Source organism: Macrosteles quadrilineatus, unplaced genomic scaffold, assembly GCF_028750875.1.
Source record: "Macrosteles quadrilineatus isolate MER2022 unplaced genomic scaffold, UCM_ALF_1.0 Scaffold_9__3_contigs__length_116548681, whole genome shotgun sequence".
Classification (NCBI taxonomy): domain Eukaryota; kingdom Metazoa; phylum Arthropoda; class Insecta; order Hemiptera; family Cicadellidae; genus Macrosteles; species Macrosteles quadrilineatus.
In genome coordinates, this window is record NW_026542602.1 from 36,563,789 (window position 1) to 36,579,840 (window position 16,052).

General features: G+C 37.7%; 1 protein-coding gene across 1 annotated transcript in view; it reads right to left on the bottom strand.

Annotated features, from left to right (window-relative positions):
• Positions 1 to 1,101: 1,101 nt before the first annotated feature.
• The window catches only part of LOC129003130 (kelch-like protein 12), a 41,080-nt gene continuing 26,129 nt past the window's right edge, over positions 1,102 to 16,052 (bottom strand). The window contains exons 10-16 of the mRNA XM_054431373.1: positions 14,882 to 14,994; positions 13,488 to 13,642; positions 12,048 to 12,224; positions 7,422 to 7,568; positions 6,465 to 6,572; positions 5,943 to 6,103; positions 1,102 to 3,162 (exon numbers count right to left, since the gene is read on the bottom strand). Coding sequence (XP_054287348.1) covers positions 3,112 to 3,162; positions 5,943 to 6,103; positions 6,465 to 6,572; positions 7,422 to 7,568; positions 12,048 to 12,224; positions 13,488 to 13,642; positions 14,882 to 14,994 — 912 coding nt within the window. The 3' untranslated portion in view covers positions 1,102 to 3,111. The remainder of the gene's footprint in view (positions 3,163 to 5,942; positions 6,104 to 6,464; positions 6,573 to 7,421; positions 7,569 to 12,047; positions 12,225 to 13,487; positions 13,643 to 14,881; positions 14,995 to 16,052) is intronic.

Sequence of the window (16,052 nt, forward strand, 5' to 3'; positions counted from 1 at the left end):
CATCTGTGTCAAACACTCTAATTTGTTTCCGCTATCCAGTTAGGTTTATTATAGTTTTTTACAGCTTTCTAAAATAGAACAGCCGATTTTAGTTTTACTGCAAAGACAGAACTCTTTGATCGACTCTAGTTATTACTGGGTTACTAGAGCACGGGTGAATGCACACAAGTATAAAAATATCTTTCCTGGAACACCAGTCCTCTGCATTTGTCATGCATAGTCAAATCTTGGGTTTACTTAAGACTAGAGGAAATCCAAAAGGTAGACAGAAATTTTACAAACATATTAAATTTTGAGCCCAATGATAATATTCATGAATGAGCACAGATAATAAACTCAATGGGTTTCAACATTTTTTTTTAATTTTTTTATAAAAATACACCTATTAAAACCACATACAATTCGGAAAAGTTTCAGTTAGGAGATTTGAGTGATCAAAATTATTTCTGCTATAATATTAAACAGAAACATTAATCATAACAATAAACAATATACTTACTTTAATACTTCTTATTAAATGGCGACCATACAAAGTAGGTATTTTAAGCCAAGTATGAATGGAGATGAGTGTAGGATGAGTGGTGCGATCTTGTAGTCTTGTTAGTGACTAAGGCCGACATTCCTTAGACTCAGCTAGTCAGCTGTTAATTAATAGCCCATACAGTTAAATGGCAACTAAGGGACCTACAGTTTATAGTGGAATCCGAACCACATTTTTGCCTTGGTATATACAAATTGGTCTAATTATCAGGATGGATAGTACTGCGGATAGTCGTAGTACACACTGTATACAAACAGAAACACTATCTAGATTTTTTTTATGTGAAGGTCACAAGCTTTCAATCCTTCTACCACCAGTAGTCTGCCTTCACTATCTAACTTCACTTCATTATATTTTCACTTAGGTGTAATGGCATTAATTTATTTTTCCTTCCCCTCTCCCGAATGATTGTGCAAAATCCATCAATCAAGAGTTAAAAAGTACTTGAAACATTTTGTTGTAACTCTGGGTAATTAGACCTAAGATACAAACTATTGGGTTTGATAATAATATGCTATTGCTTTTATTGAAGATACCAGGAAAACAAAAAAAAAAAAATATTTTGAGAAAATGATCACTTTTATTATGCAAAAGTATCAGTATGGCTGATCAAATTATGTCATCTTTGCAATAAATTAAGAGCATCAACTTATAAACAGGTTTAATATACAACAATTTTCTTCATCCATCTACCAGACTTATAATATACAAAATATACAATCACAAACTAAACATCAAAATAATACAACACAATGATAAAATTTGAAAATTATAACATACAGTTCAGTAGTCAATACTGTTAAGGGTAAATAAAATGCTTTTTCAAAGGAACAAAAAAGTGAACAACAGTCATACTTGGAGATAATCGAGAATCAATTACATTATCTTAGTATAAAAAGGCTCAAGAACTCTTAGACTTTTGAAGTATATAAATATAAAAAATATTTTAATTATCAATATTTAATTGACAACTGAGAGTTTTAGAAGGTATAACTAAGAAACATTATTATTGTGTAATCTAATCTATCTATATACTTAATACAATAAAGGGGTTCTCTGATATATCTCTTTTTTGTTGGCCGTCCTACTAAACTGAATTCTACAATTGAGGTGTTGTTGTTAAGCTTATGGTCTAGCGCACCAGGGAATGGTAATTAAAATAGTAATTTCCTTTAGGACTTTGCCCCATCACTTTAAATTTATTTCTTGAGTCCATTTTCAAAGATTCAGTTATGCTGACCAACTTTCTTTATAACAGTTTAAATGTGAATCGTAATTGAACAGCTGCTATTTTTTTAGTTGAATGTTTAACCACTTTCCAATTGTTAACAAGAGACAAAATAGCACATGAAATAGTATTTTTCATTACTAGTCTCGAAAGTAACTTACTGCGGGGAGAGGTTGAAAAAGCTATTGAGCCCGGCAATGACTCTTTTGAGGCAAGTATTGAACATTATTTTTCATTACGATATCAAAAAACTTGTAAACAACATGAATATTTTTGTCTATTCAACTTAGTATCAAGAAAAAGAAACCGAACTCCTAACGCTGAGTTTCCGTGCTTATGTGGAGGTACAAAACAAAGCTGATCGGTCTGCACCGCAAAATCCCATAACGGTTACTTTCCGTGCACCACAAATGCACAGAAAGTTAACATTATGTAATTTTGCCATGCAGTAGCGGGGATAACCTATTTTCTTAGCTCGTTTTACGTTTAGAAAGTGTACTTTCATGTGTAGAGTATTAAAAATGTATTTTAAATAGGCCACTTTTGGATAACTGTGACGTGATTGAGGTAGGCAAATCACTCTTTATAGTGCAGATCTAAAATTTAAAAAAAAATTTGTAAGTTAGTAGTTCTATCCACCTAATAACTGTAATCTTGAAAAGGTAAATATGGGTATTGCACTGGATTCATTTTGCCTCGGAAACAAGTTTTTGTTCCCCTTTAACTGTGCAATTTGCGCACGGTCCCCTTGTAAACTTATAATTCAAATAATTGCCATCTTAAATAGTAAATCATTAAGAAGAAACATGTAATTTACATTGTTGCAGTGAGCGACGCCGTAGCATTAAGTTGGGAACACTTTGCTTTTTAGCAATTTCAATCATGTTTTAGCAGATACGATTATATTTTCAAACTATGGTACTAATCTTACATAAACAAATAATTTCACAAATTTATCATATAAAAATCTCAAACTCGTTAAAATTTTAATTTATATTTTACAACAATGACAACAAAGTTTTTAAACATCGTCATATTGCTATCAGAGATTTCAATCAAGTGTTAAATAGGATACGATTATTTTTTTAAACTATGGTATTAGGCTACTCTGAAAAACCAAACAAATAATTACACAAATTAATTATATAAAAATCTCTCAAAACCATAACAAAATTTAATTCTTATTTCACAACAGTCAAGTCTCAACAACGGTATCTTATAATAACTTAACAGCCTTTTACACTATTTTCAGGACATATTATTGTTTCTCGACTATTTCCAAGGGAGGGTACAGAACGCTGTGGGGTCACACGAGTGTCCATATGAGAGGGGCTTGCGGCTGTCAGGACTTGTCTCTCCCTGCAACTTGGATTTGAGGCATCGATTTCTTCACCTGTCAATCAAGCACTGGTTAATCTGTAAACAGTCTTGTTAAGTCCTTTAAGTCCCAATATTAGGTCATTGCTCTTGCAAATCATGAAACAAAGACTTTTGATTGACCAGTGACATAATAACATGTAGCAATTTTTTAAACCAGCAAAAATCCATCTCATTTTCTCAGATAAGAGGTAAGCTAGCTGACTTATATTCCTAAAAAATCCTCGTAACAAGTCTGGATAATTTCCTTAGTTTAGCAATTAAGATTCTGTACAACAAACTGAACAGTCTGCATTCAAAAGGTTCTGCACAAAACATTTGCAACTGGGAAATATCTGAGATTATACGGGGTAATCATGGGGAAAGGGGGTTACATACAATGGATAGTTGGAAACAGCACAGTTGATAGTAATTAGAACAATTATACTGCATAGGCAAAACAATAAGTTAACACCTTAAGGCAAGAAAATTAAAGTAAGGGTTTTTAAGAGGAAATACTAAACATGATAAACAAAAAATGTGAAAAGTATAAAAGAATCCATTAAAATAAAATAAGAGGATGGACAGTAATCAACCCAAAGATTTTTCAAAGAGGGATTGATATTCAAAAAGTGTGCAAATCAAATAATGAGTAAACAGACCTTCTGACCATTAAAACTTTGCCTATTTGTGTTATACTCTGTAGTTATTAATACCGTCATGATTATCTCCAAGTTCAGTTACAAACCAACCAAACCTTGTAGCCTGATGACACTGCAAATATGAAACCTGATGATGGATGGATGATGGTATGAAGTCTGATGATAGAGGAAGAATGAAACATGGTAGCAATTAGAATCAGAACACATTTACATGACAGTATACATTGGTTGTGAAGAGATGTACAGTAGACACTGATAATTTGAAATTGGAGGGCAAAGCAAATACATTTGAATAATCAAGTTTGATTTAATGGGAGAAAAATAAACAATTTGAATTGGGAAGAGTTATTTTTTTAAATGCTGTATTGTGTAAGGTACATAATGTTAACATTAACCAGCTTATTTGAGTTACTTTACAATTAACAGCTTATTTTAGTTACTACTTTACAACAAACAGCTCTTTTTTAATTATTTTTTTGTCTAACAAATTTAATGCTTCGGGCATCTACAAAATCAATTGTAACGATTGTGATAGGTTCTACATTAGATGGACTGTGAACTTCATAAACCACATATATGCGTGGAGGAACAACAAACTGAAAAAAGGGACAACACAACAGCAACAAAAAGGAAATATCAAATGTCGCACAACACCTGTTACAAAATGGCCACTTAATAGGAAAAATGGAGGATAGTCTATGTGTTTTAAAGAATTGTATATTTATAAGGAAAAATATAAAAATAGAAATCCACTGATTAATGAACAAGTAAATTTTGACTCCAATTGCAATTATTTAAATGTATTGGCCAGTACTTCCGGTAGCCAATAGGATATAAGTAGGGACGCCATTCAAGATTCTTGTCATTCGCCTATTGGGTCTGATGATGATTGGAGTGTCCAATCAAAATTGAGCACCACTTACCATCTTTTATGTATATTTCCCATTTTGTGAGTTAACATTATAAGCGTAAATATATGTTTTAAGTAGGGATGGTCAAGTCTCGAAATTTCGGGAAATTTTCAATCTCGTTACACGAGACGAGATTACTTTTTGGCCGAGATTTTTATCGAGACGAGAATAAAAAAAAAAAAAAAAAAAAAAAATTAAAAACGCTTGCAGAAAGTCAATGCAATACCCGCAATACAGGAGTGTGTTGTAGTTGCGTTTCCTTTTCGAAGGCGTTCTTATTTAATTAATATTCTTTTAATGTAAATATTACTTTAATTCTTTTAATGTAAATATTACTTTCATTATTTTAATAATATTACTTTAATAACATTTGAGAAGTTTTGTTAAGTGTAAGCAGTGTGAGGAATGTTTTATTACTATAAAAAAAGTCAAAACAAGTAACTATTTTATAAAAATTAATATTGCTTTTATTTTATGATTTATTTTATTTTAGGATAAGTTGAACTCTATCCTAACTGATATCACCATGTTTCCTAATCGTAGGCATTTTTAATAAGTTAGGCGTGATTAATAAAAAAATGTTATGCTGATGTTATTTAATGAAAGATTGTAAATATTCTTGCCTATTATCATTATTTTAGTATTTAAACAGTCATCTAACAATGTTACAAAATCAGGTAAAAATTTTGAACGTGCATTTCCCGTTGTGTATGAGAAGAGAAATCTCGTCTCGAAATTTTATGAGAAATAAAAAATCTCGTCTCGTCTCGTCTCGAACTAAAAATCCAATCTCGTCCATCCCTAGTTTTAAGTGTTATTAGACATCTTTTATTTACTTTTCGTTTAGTTAGTGACAAAAATTCTGATATTTTTGTTAGCATTTTGCTTTTGATTCTTGCTTCATCAATGGCATTATTTAAGACAAACTACTGTGCCAACAGGATGTATAGTTTCTTGTTATGACCGGAAGGAATCCCTCCCTTGGAATTATAGGGTTTTCCGAAGAAACTTTCAATTACTGTGGGTTCCAAATCAGCCTGCTGTCTCCTTGGACTTTGAAACACTGAGTGTATTAAAATGAATGGTAAAAATAAAAAAAATATTAAGAAATTCTATACAGACTGAGATTTTATTTCCGAATTATCTAAAGCTTGATTTATCGAGTTTTGAATAACCAAGAGTTGACTATAGCTAAAAAAATAATTTAAATTCAACATTTAATATATTTTTAGACGAGCAATCACCTGTAGTGGGACACAGCTGAGCCATGACCTGGAGGTGATCATTTCTCCACAGATGTGCCACGAGTCTTTGGTCGGGTCGTAGCACTCTATCGAGTTGTGGTATCTGTCCCATCCCTCCTCTCCTCCCAGCACGTAGATCTTCCCGTCCATCACGGATATGCCTGCAACAGCGGAGAAACAATATGTACAGCGTACACGTGTTTATTCAGCCTTATGAGAGCACAAGGATCCGAAGATCAGAGAAAAGGCTGATTAATGTAAAATTTACACATTGGCTAGCTCTAAGACGAATCAGCTACATTTTCACAAAATTGGCTCCGGTTATAATTTTTTTCAAACAGTTTAAACCTTGAAAAGACTGTGTTAAGGTGGCCAAATTAAGAGGGTATTTAATTTGTTGATATTCAGTTGAACACTCCTAAAAGCCATGATTGAGAAATCTACTACTTTGATAGAAGTAGGCCACTTTGGTATTGAATCACAGGTAACTTTACTCACTTAAGAATGATAAACCGAACGTACCTGGCCGATACCTCCTTTCACACATTGATGCTTTGTAAGACCACGTGTTCTTGAGTACATCGTAGCACTCTACCCTGTTTGTGTTTTCTGTTGAAGCGTGCCAGCCACCTAGACATGTTACAAATTTAAGTGTTTACTTAGCTTTGGAATAGGTTCAAATATTCAAAAATTGTTAAAAAATAGCATTTGTTTGTTATAAACCAGTTTTCAAAATGGTTCTGTTTCCCTAATATTTAGGAGTCTTCTGGTCCCCTGAAGAATATTGTAGATTATCTCCTGTGACGGCGGTGAAATTGTGAATGTCTCTTGAAGACGTGATGAAATCGGGAACGTCTTATGGCAAAATAGTGAACTGAACATATACGACAATCATGATGATAAAATCTAAGCTCAATAATTGAGATGAACCAACTTCTAGTATAAATGACCCAACCCTAGCTTGGCCCAAAACTTATTACCTATCTGAACGCTGAGGCCAACTGTTTTCAAGGACCTGTAGCCCCCACTAAATGTGAGTGATGACCAAAGACCACTAATGACGCTTCCATTTAAAAAATAAATGTTACAGTTATTCTAATAACTACTTACGGAGCAGACTCACAAATGGATCATTGTATGGATTATGTAAATATTTATATTTAATTTTGAATAGGTAAAGTGTTTCTGAATCTGAATCTGTGTTGTTCGAGACAATATATTAACCATATAAATTGGTCTCAAGAACCTAAGACTATTATGTATAAGACCTACTTGAAATATCACAAACGTGTGGCGATGATAAATAACAAATTAAATGAGAATCATAAATTGAGATTAATGTCAATGTTTAATGACAAAAAAAGAAAGATAATGTCAAGCAGGGTGGTCAAAATAAGAACAGAAGACAACAGTCAACAAAAATTAAAAGAATCTTGAGAATGTCTAGCAGGCGAGTTTAGTAATAGTAATTTTCCTTACCCACAACATATATATTAGAGCCCAGCACACAGATAGCAGCACCACTCCTAGGTATCAACATGGGGGCCAGCTCAGTCCATGTGTCACTGCGGGGGTCATATCTCTGTACCAGCTCTATACCATCCCCGTCCTCCAACACTGCACCTCCTGGTACACAACATACAACATAGAGCCCAGCACATAGATAGCAGCACCACTCCTAGGTATCAACATGGGGGCCAGCTCAGTCCATGTGTCACTGCGGGGGTCATATCTCTGTACCAGCTCTATACCATCCCCGTCCTCCAACACTGCACCTCCTGGTACACAACATTCAACATAGAGCCCAGCACATAGATAGCAGCACCACTCCTAGGTATCAACATGGGGGCCAGCTCAGTCCATTTGTCATTGCGGGGGTCATACCTCTGTACAAGCTTTATACCATCCCGGTCCTCCAAAACTGCACCTCCTGGTACACAACATAGAGCCCAGCACATAGATAGCAGCACCACTCCTAGGTATCAACATGGGGACAAGCTCAGTCCATGTGTCACTGCGGGGGTCATATCTCTGTACCAGCTCTATACCATCCCCATCCTCCAACACTGCACCTCCTGGTACACAACATACAACATATATATTAGAGCTCAGCACACAGATAGCAGCACCACTCCTAGGTATCAACATGGGGGCCAGCTCAGTCCATGTCTCACTGCGGGGGTCACATCTCTGTACCAGCTCTATACCATCCCCGTCCTCCAACACTGCACCTCCTGGTACACAACATACAACATAGAGCCCAGCACATAGATAGTAGCACCACACCTAGGTATCAACATGGGGGCCAGCTCAGTCCATGTGTCACTGCGGGGGTCACATCTCTGTACCAGCTCTATACCATTCCCGTCCTCCAACACTGCACCTCCTGGTACACAACATACAACATATATATTAGAGCCCAGCACATAGATAGCAGCACCACTCCTAGGTATCAACATGGGGGCCAGCTCAGTCCATGTGTCACTGCGGGGGTCATATCTCTGTACCAGCTCTATACCATCCCCGTCCTCCAACACTGCACCTCCTGGTACACAACATACAACATATATATTAGAGCTCAGCACACAGATAGCAGCACCACTCCTAGGTATCAACATGGGGGCCAGCTCAGTCCATGTGTCACTGCGGGGGTCATATCTCTGTACCAGCTCTATACCATCCCCGTCCTCCAACACTGCACCTCCTGGTACACAACATACAACATATATATTAGAGCCCAGCACATAGATAGCAGCACCACTCCTAGGTATCAACATGGGGGCCAGCTCAGTCCATGTGTCACTGCGGGGGTCATATCTCTGTACCAGCTCTATACCATTCCCGTCCTCCAACACTGCACCTCCTGGTACACAACATACAACATATATATTAGAGCTCAGCACACAGATAGCAGCACCACTCCTAGGTATCAACATGGGGGCCAGCTCAGTCCATGTCTCACTGCGGGGGTCACATCTCTGTACCAGCTCTATACCATCCCCGTCCTCCAACACTGCACCTCCTGGTACACAACATACAACATAGAGCCCAGCACATAGATAGTAGCACCACACCTAGGTATCAACATGGGGGCCAGCTCAGTCCATGTGTCACTGCGGGGGTCACATCTCTGTACCAGCTCTATACCATTCCCGTCCTCCAACACTGCACCTCCTGGTACACAACATACAACATATACAGGGTGTCCCGGAACTCTCTACCAATATTTTAGGGCATTGCTCCTGGGTAAGAAACATACCTAAATATCATATTTAAATTGTCCGGAAGTCCTTATTTACTCACACAGCCGCCATTTTGTTTTTTTCAGTTATTAATTTTTTTCTAAAGGATGGTTAAACATACGAAATGGAAACTTTGCACAAACATTTATGACAACTAGACAAAGCTACAAAAAAAATGACGATTTTTCAAATTCACAAAACAAAATGCCGGCCATTTAAAATTTTTATAAAATTAACGGTTTTTGAGTTAATTAAGAAACAAAATCTTAAATGACCGCCATTTTGGTTTATGAATTTGAAAAATCGTCATAATTTTTTTGTAGCTTTGTCTAGTTGTCATAAATGTTTGTGCAAAGTTTCCATTTCGTATGTTTAACCATTCTTTGGAAAAAAAATAATAACTGAAAAAAACAAAATGGCGGCTGTGTGAGTAAATAAGGACTTCCGGACAATTTAAATATGATATTTAGGTATGTTTCTTACCCAGGAGCAATGCCCTAAAATATTGGTAGAGAGTTCTGGGACACCCTGTATATTAGAGCCCAGCACATAGATAGCAGCACCACTCCTAGGTATCAACATGGGGGCCAGCTCAGTCCATGTGTCACTGCGGGGGTCATATCTCTGTACCAGCTCTATACCATCCCCGTCCTCCAACACTGCACCTCCTGGTACACAACATACAACATATATATTAGAGCTCAGCACACAGATAGCAGCACCACTCCTAGGTATCAACATGGGGGCCAGCTCAGTCCATGTGTCACTGCGGGGGTCATATCTCTGTACCAGCTCTATACCATCCCCGTCCTCCAACACTGCACCTCCTGGTACACAACATACAACATATATATTAGAGCCCAGCACATAGATAGCAGCACCACTCCTAGGTATCAACATGGGGGCCAGCTCAGTCCATGTGTCACTGCGGGGGTCATATCTCTGTACCAGCTCTATACCATTCCCGTCCTCCAACACTGCACCTCCTGGTACACAACATACAACATATATATTAGAGCTCAGCACACAGATAGCAGCACCACTCCTAGGTATCAACATGGGGGCCAGCTCAGTCCATGTCTCACTGCGGGGGTCACATCTCTGTACCAGCTCTATACCATCCCCGTCCTCCAACACTGCACCTCCTGGTACACAACATACAACATAGAGCCCAGCACATAGATAGTAGCACCACACCTAGGTATCAACATGGGGACAAGCTCAGTCCATGTGTCACTGCGGGGGTCATATCTCTGTACCAGCTCTATACCATCCCCGTCCTCCAACACTGCACCTCCTGGTACACAACATACAACATATATATTAGAGCCCAGCACATAGATAGCAGCACCACTCCTAGGTATCAACATGGGGGCCAGCTCAGTCCATGTGTCACTGCGGGGGTCATATCTCTGTACCAGCTCTATACCATCCCCGTCCTCCAACACTGCACCTCCTGGTACACAACATACAACATAGAGCCTAGCACATAGATAGCAGCACATAGATAGCAGCACCACTCCTAGGTATCAACATGGGGGCCAGCTCAGTCCATTTGTCATTGCGGGGGTCATACCTCTGTACAAGCTTTATACCATCCCGGTCCTCCAAAACTGCACCTCCTGGTACACAACATAGAGCCCAGCACATAGATAGCAGCACCACTCCTAGGTATCAACATGGGGACAAGCTCAGTCCATGTGTCACTGCGGGGGTCATACCTCTGTACCAGCTCTATACCATCCCCGTCCTCCAACACTGCACCTCCTGGTACACAACATACAACATAGAGCCTAGCACACAGATAGCAGCACCACTCCTAGGTATTAACATGGGGGCCAGCTCAGTCCATGTGTCACTGCGGGGGTCATATCTCTGTACCAGCTCTATACCATCCCCATCCTCCAACACTGCACCTCCTGGTACACAACATACAACATATATATTAGAGCTCAGCACACAGATAGCAGCACCACTCCTAGGTATCAACATGGGGACAAGCTCAGTCCATGTGTCACTGCGGGGGTCATACCTCTGTACCAGCTCTATACCATCCCCGTCCTCCAACACTGCACCTCCTGGTAAACAACATACAACATAGAGCCCAGCACACAGATAGCAGCACCACTCCTAGGTATCAACATGGGGGCCAGCTCAGTCCATGTGTCACTGTGGGGGTCATATCTCTGTACCAGCTCTACACCATCCCCGTCCTCCAACACTGCACCTCCTGGTACACAACATAGAGCCCAGCACACAGATAGTAGCACCACTCCTAGATATCAACATGGGGGCCAGCTAAGTCCATGTGTCACTGCGGGGGTCATATCTCTGTACCAGCTCTACACCATCCCCGTCCTCCAACACTGCACCTCCTGGTAAACAACATACAACATAGAGCCCAGCACACAGATAGTAGCACCACTCCTAGATATCAACATGGGGGCCAGCTAAGTCCATGTGTCACTGCGGGGGTCATACCTCCGTACCAACTCTATATCATCCCCGTCCTCCAACACTGCACCTCCTGGTACACAACATACAACACATATATTAGAGAGCCCAGCATACAGATAGTAGCACCACTAGGTTTTTTAGGTTAAGTTGCAAATCATTGTATTTCCAGTATTTATTATTGTAAATGGGTAATAACATAGTGATCTTAATGAATAACAATCTAACTTGTGGTCTTAAAGTTCCGCATTCTTCAATCATAATTGCATTAGGGCGGTCACACAATCAAACGGTCTCATTTTGCTTATAATAACTTTTAAAATTGATCCACTAACATCCAAGATCTACAAAAACATTTTAACTCTTCATAAGGATTAACAATTAAGATTACCAAGCTTGAAGTGCATACCTGTTACATAAAGCATGCCTTCATGAGCTATAACAGCTGGGCTGGTCACTGCCATCTTCATGGGTTCTATGAGGTTCCAGCTGTTGGTGGAAGGGTCATAGCGCTCTACAGAGTCTAATCTGAATGAGCCTTCCCATCCTCCCACAGCATACACACAACCGTCCAGCATCGCTAGTCCTGAGAAGATAACACCATGTTCAAGGTCTTGTTACTTTAAGGACCATTAACTTAATAATTTTAATAAGTAATCTATTTATATCTGTAAAACAAACAACATCGTTTCATAGTTAACTTTAAAAAGTTTTACATGGAACGACAAACGCCCAATTTGAGGCCTTTGCCAACCGAGCGTGGGAAGCGGGAGCAATGTGAATTTTCTAGTTCCTAGAAAATAAGTCGCGGGAAGTTGGTAAGTGTTGTGGTCAGTTGTACTTGCCTTCTCATCGTTTGTCGCTCGTCATGTCATCTGATGAAGAAGAGACTTTGTTGCTGTTCGCCTTGGCTAAGGTCAAGGATGATATTCGTAAGAAGATGTGGGTTCACACTATTAATAAGGAGAGAGACCAGAATGAGGGATATCATAGGAAGATGCCTCATCTCCGAATGCGAATGGACAAAAAAAGATTTTATATTTTTGTTAATTTACTCAAAGTTAAAACTCTAAACACACGTCTACACTATCTAAGCACAAAGCACTGCCAACCAAGTAAACACCTGTTGTGTGATTAATGACTGTAGATTGACGGTCCCGCTCTCTTCGCTCGAGAAAACGCTGCCTGCAGTGATCCAGGCGGGACAACGCTGTGAAGCGATCCCAAGATGTGATCCCGCACAAACGATTCGTGTTGGTGTGCGCTCTCTCATATCCCACCATTGTTTTACAGTCCTGCGCGGAAACTTCCTAGCGCTAAATTTGCGTCGCTCCTGCTTACGGCCTTCGGTCTGAGCGGGCCTTTTGATTTTATATACCACCTCTTACTACTAAAACTACATTGAATATAGTTGCCTCTTAATGTTCCTAAAGTAATGGGACCGGGAGGTTGTTCAGTTAGTTAAAAATAATACTACTGTAATTATAAATGTGCGGCAGCATTGCTTCATTTAGTAAATGTGTACCATTCAGTCAGTTGATTTTGTAAATTGTAACATACGCTCTTGGTCTCTTTTGAGAGGGGGGATATTAAAAGGTGGCGCTTAAAGAAGTCCTTGATTTTATTTGAGTAGTCTTAGTGAAATTTAGGGATGAGGGATCTGTTTTCACAAAGTGGTACATGTGGCATCACGTTTTACTGTAGAAAATGTAAAAAAAATCCATTATCATAGTTTAACGTCTGTTCCAAAAAATGGTTTTGTTTCCTTGTTGTTAACAGTATTGCTGAAAACTCTGGGACTATCGAGTACCAGCTTCACCACTCTATATAAGCATTAGCTTGTTTGTACCCAGTTCAGAGCGTGGCACAAGCATTGAGGCCATCTCCAGCCACATGTCCAGTGCAGGGTCGTATCTCCAGACAGATCTAGAGGCCGAGCCGTCAGGGAACTCTCCTCCAGCCAGGTACAATGTGTTCTTGCCACTGGCCACCAGGCCGTGCTTGCTGTCAACACACACCCCATCATAATAATGCAAGTACACTTCTCATTCTATTGTAACATTCTAAGTTTTTGTTAATGTGAGTTTTATGTTTAACATTTAGAGGAGGGTGGTGTCGACTATTTGTTTCTTTTATTTAACGATAGGTTTTACAAACCGTGTTTAATTGTTTGGTTCAACAGTAACAAATATATCCCCATCCTTCTTAGAGAACAAGCTAATTTTTGCTGAAAAATGGAACCTAATACCCTAATACTAAAAAAAAATACAGTAGATAGTTTTTTTTGTTGAAAATGAAAATATGTTAAATAACAAAAAAAAAATATATAAATAACAGATCTACAACACCCTCTACAACAGATTGGACAGGACTAACCTTAAATATGTCCAACTGTTCTATAAATATGATGGTATATAATATATCATCTTTATAGATTACCTGTTGATTATCTACATGGGAGATCAGAGAGTAATGTGTGGGTGAAAGAGATAGATGTTTTGAGATATGGGAACATTGTGAACAGCTGATGCAAGTGGAATATTGATAATTAGATTTTTACCATTTATTTGAAGTTTGTTCTTTGCTGACTATGTTAATTTATTAGTTTTTTAAGACTTTCTGTTCTCAAATGAATAAAGATTATTGTCTATCGTCTATTAGTGGTGCTGAGGGAAGTGTACAATTCAGTTGATAAGAAGTAAACAAAGGTTAAGAGTTAGGTTCAGCTAGCTTACCTTTAAAACTAGAGTCCAGAGGCCAATAGATACCACACATGAAGGTCATAAAACTTAACATATCTACTCTCTGGAGTTCTATATTAGGACAAAATATCAATGTTACGTTTCTCAATCTGTTATTATCTGTTATTCTGTGCTAATCTGTTATTAGCTCTATGACTCCGATTTTGTCAGGTAAGCTAGCTCAACTCTATTTCTCTATACTGTTTCCTTTTATTGTTAAATTTAACATTTAATTACCTTCTTAGGGCTGTGAATGAATGTAATTTAATTTAGGGCTCACTCTTCCTTATTAGTGTTAGAAATTTAAATAATTGTTGTAAACTTTTTACCATCTAGTTTTTAATACTTTAATATGATGTTTTACTTGGGCCTACACTCAAATTGATACTAGAGTAGTTGCACAAATAGGCTACGCAATTTGATTCAAATGATAAAAACCACACGAAAACCATTATAGTTCCCTGTTGAATAGTGAAGTAGGTCATATGACAAACTGTTTTACCTGACTGCAAAAGGCAAACACGCCATCGATCTCCAAGTGCGAGTTTTGACACAATAACACTCGACTGAACGAAGGACTACTTTCTCATCTTCTCCACCGACAGCGACGATTACCTGTAAAACAAGGGAAATGCATGTTAATAAAACACAAGAGAAAGGTTTTCACCCAAACAATGTGAAGAGTAGATTGCAAACTGTTTGGACAACTATTTGCTGGCATATTATCATCAAACGTAGACTTTTGGCTCATCGTTAGAATCTAATACATTTTTCTGCCAGACATTTTGCCCCTACTATGAGGTTGCAATTTTCACAAATCAAAAACACATTCCATTAAGATAAAATAAAATTGCTGGAACCACAATTTTTACAGGGGTATGGCATTTTATATAGCAGCTAATGGATCTGCAATTACTTTAAAATATGTTAAGGCCTAAATTATATATTTATTTATATTAATTTTCTGCATCAGAAGGCTTCAGAAAAGATTTTTTTTTGTTTACTACCTGAAATTGTGATTTTTGTTGAGAGGTATATTTAATATTAAATTTCAATCAACAATAGGCCTATAATCATTTTTGTACAATTTTAAAATTTACAAAGAACCTTGCAAAATAAAAAAGTCTTGGATATTAAATATGTCTTCATTTCTTTGTGAATACTTATAATTATAATATTGTTCAATAATTTGTTCTTGTCTTTATCAATTAAAAACTTGGACTATAGTCCAGTCAATGAATGATACAAAAGTAGGTGTAGAGTGCGTGAGCAGGTAACTAAGCGATTCCTTCAGAAACTTGTTCAGGGGGCTTAGGGTGTAAACATACCAAAAGTCCTGACTCCTAGGTGGTGAGCCAGGGGGTGGAGGGGGGGAAAAGTGGGGGGAAAAGGTACGAATTTTGGGTTTTTTGATTATATCTCGAAAACTATCAACTTTTTGTATACTATAGTAAATTATAAAATTGAAGAAGATTAATTTTTCTACAAGAAAAGTATATAATGTGTTTATTTTGGTTCAACAGATTACGAGTTATAACTTATTTAATTGATATCTTATTAAAATACTCCTTCCATAAGAAATACATGTAAATTAGTATGCGAAATGGGGCGAATCCTATCCGCCCAAAGGAAATATAACTGATATTCTGGAAATCTTTACCAAATTTCCAGTA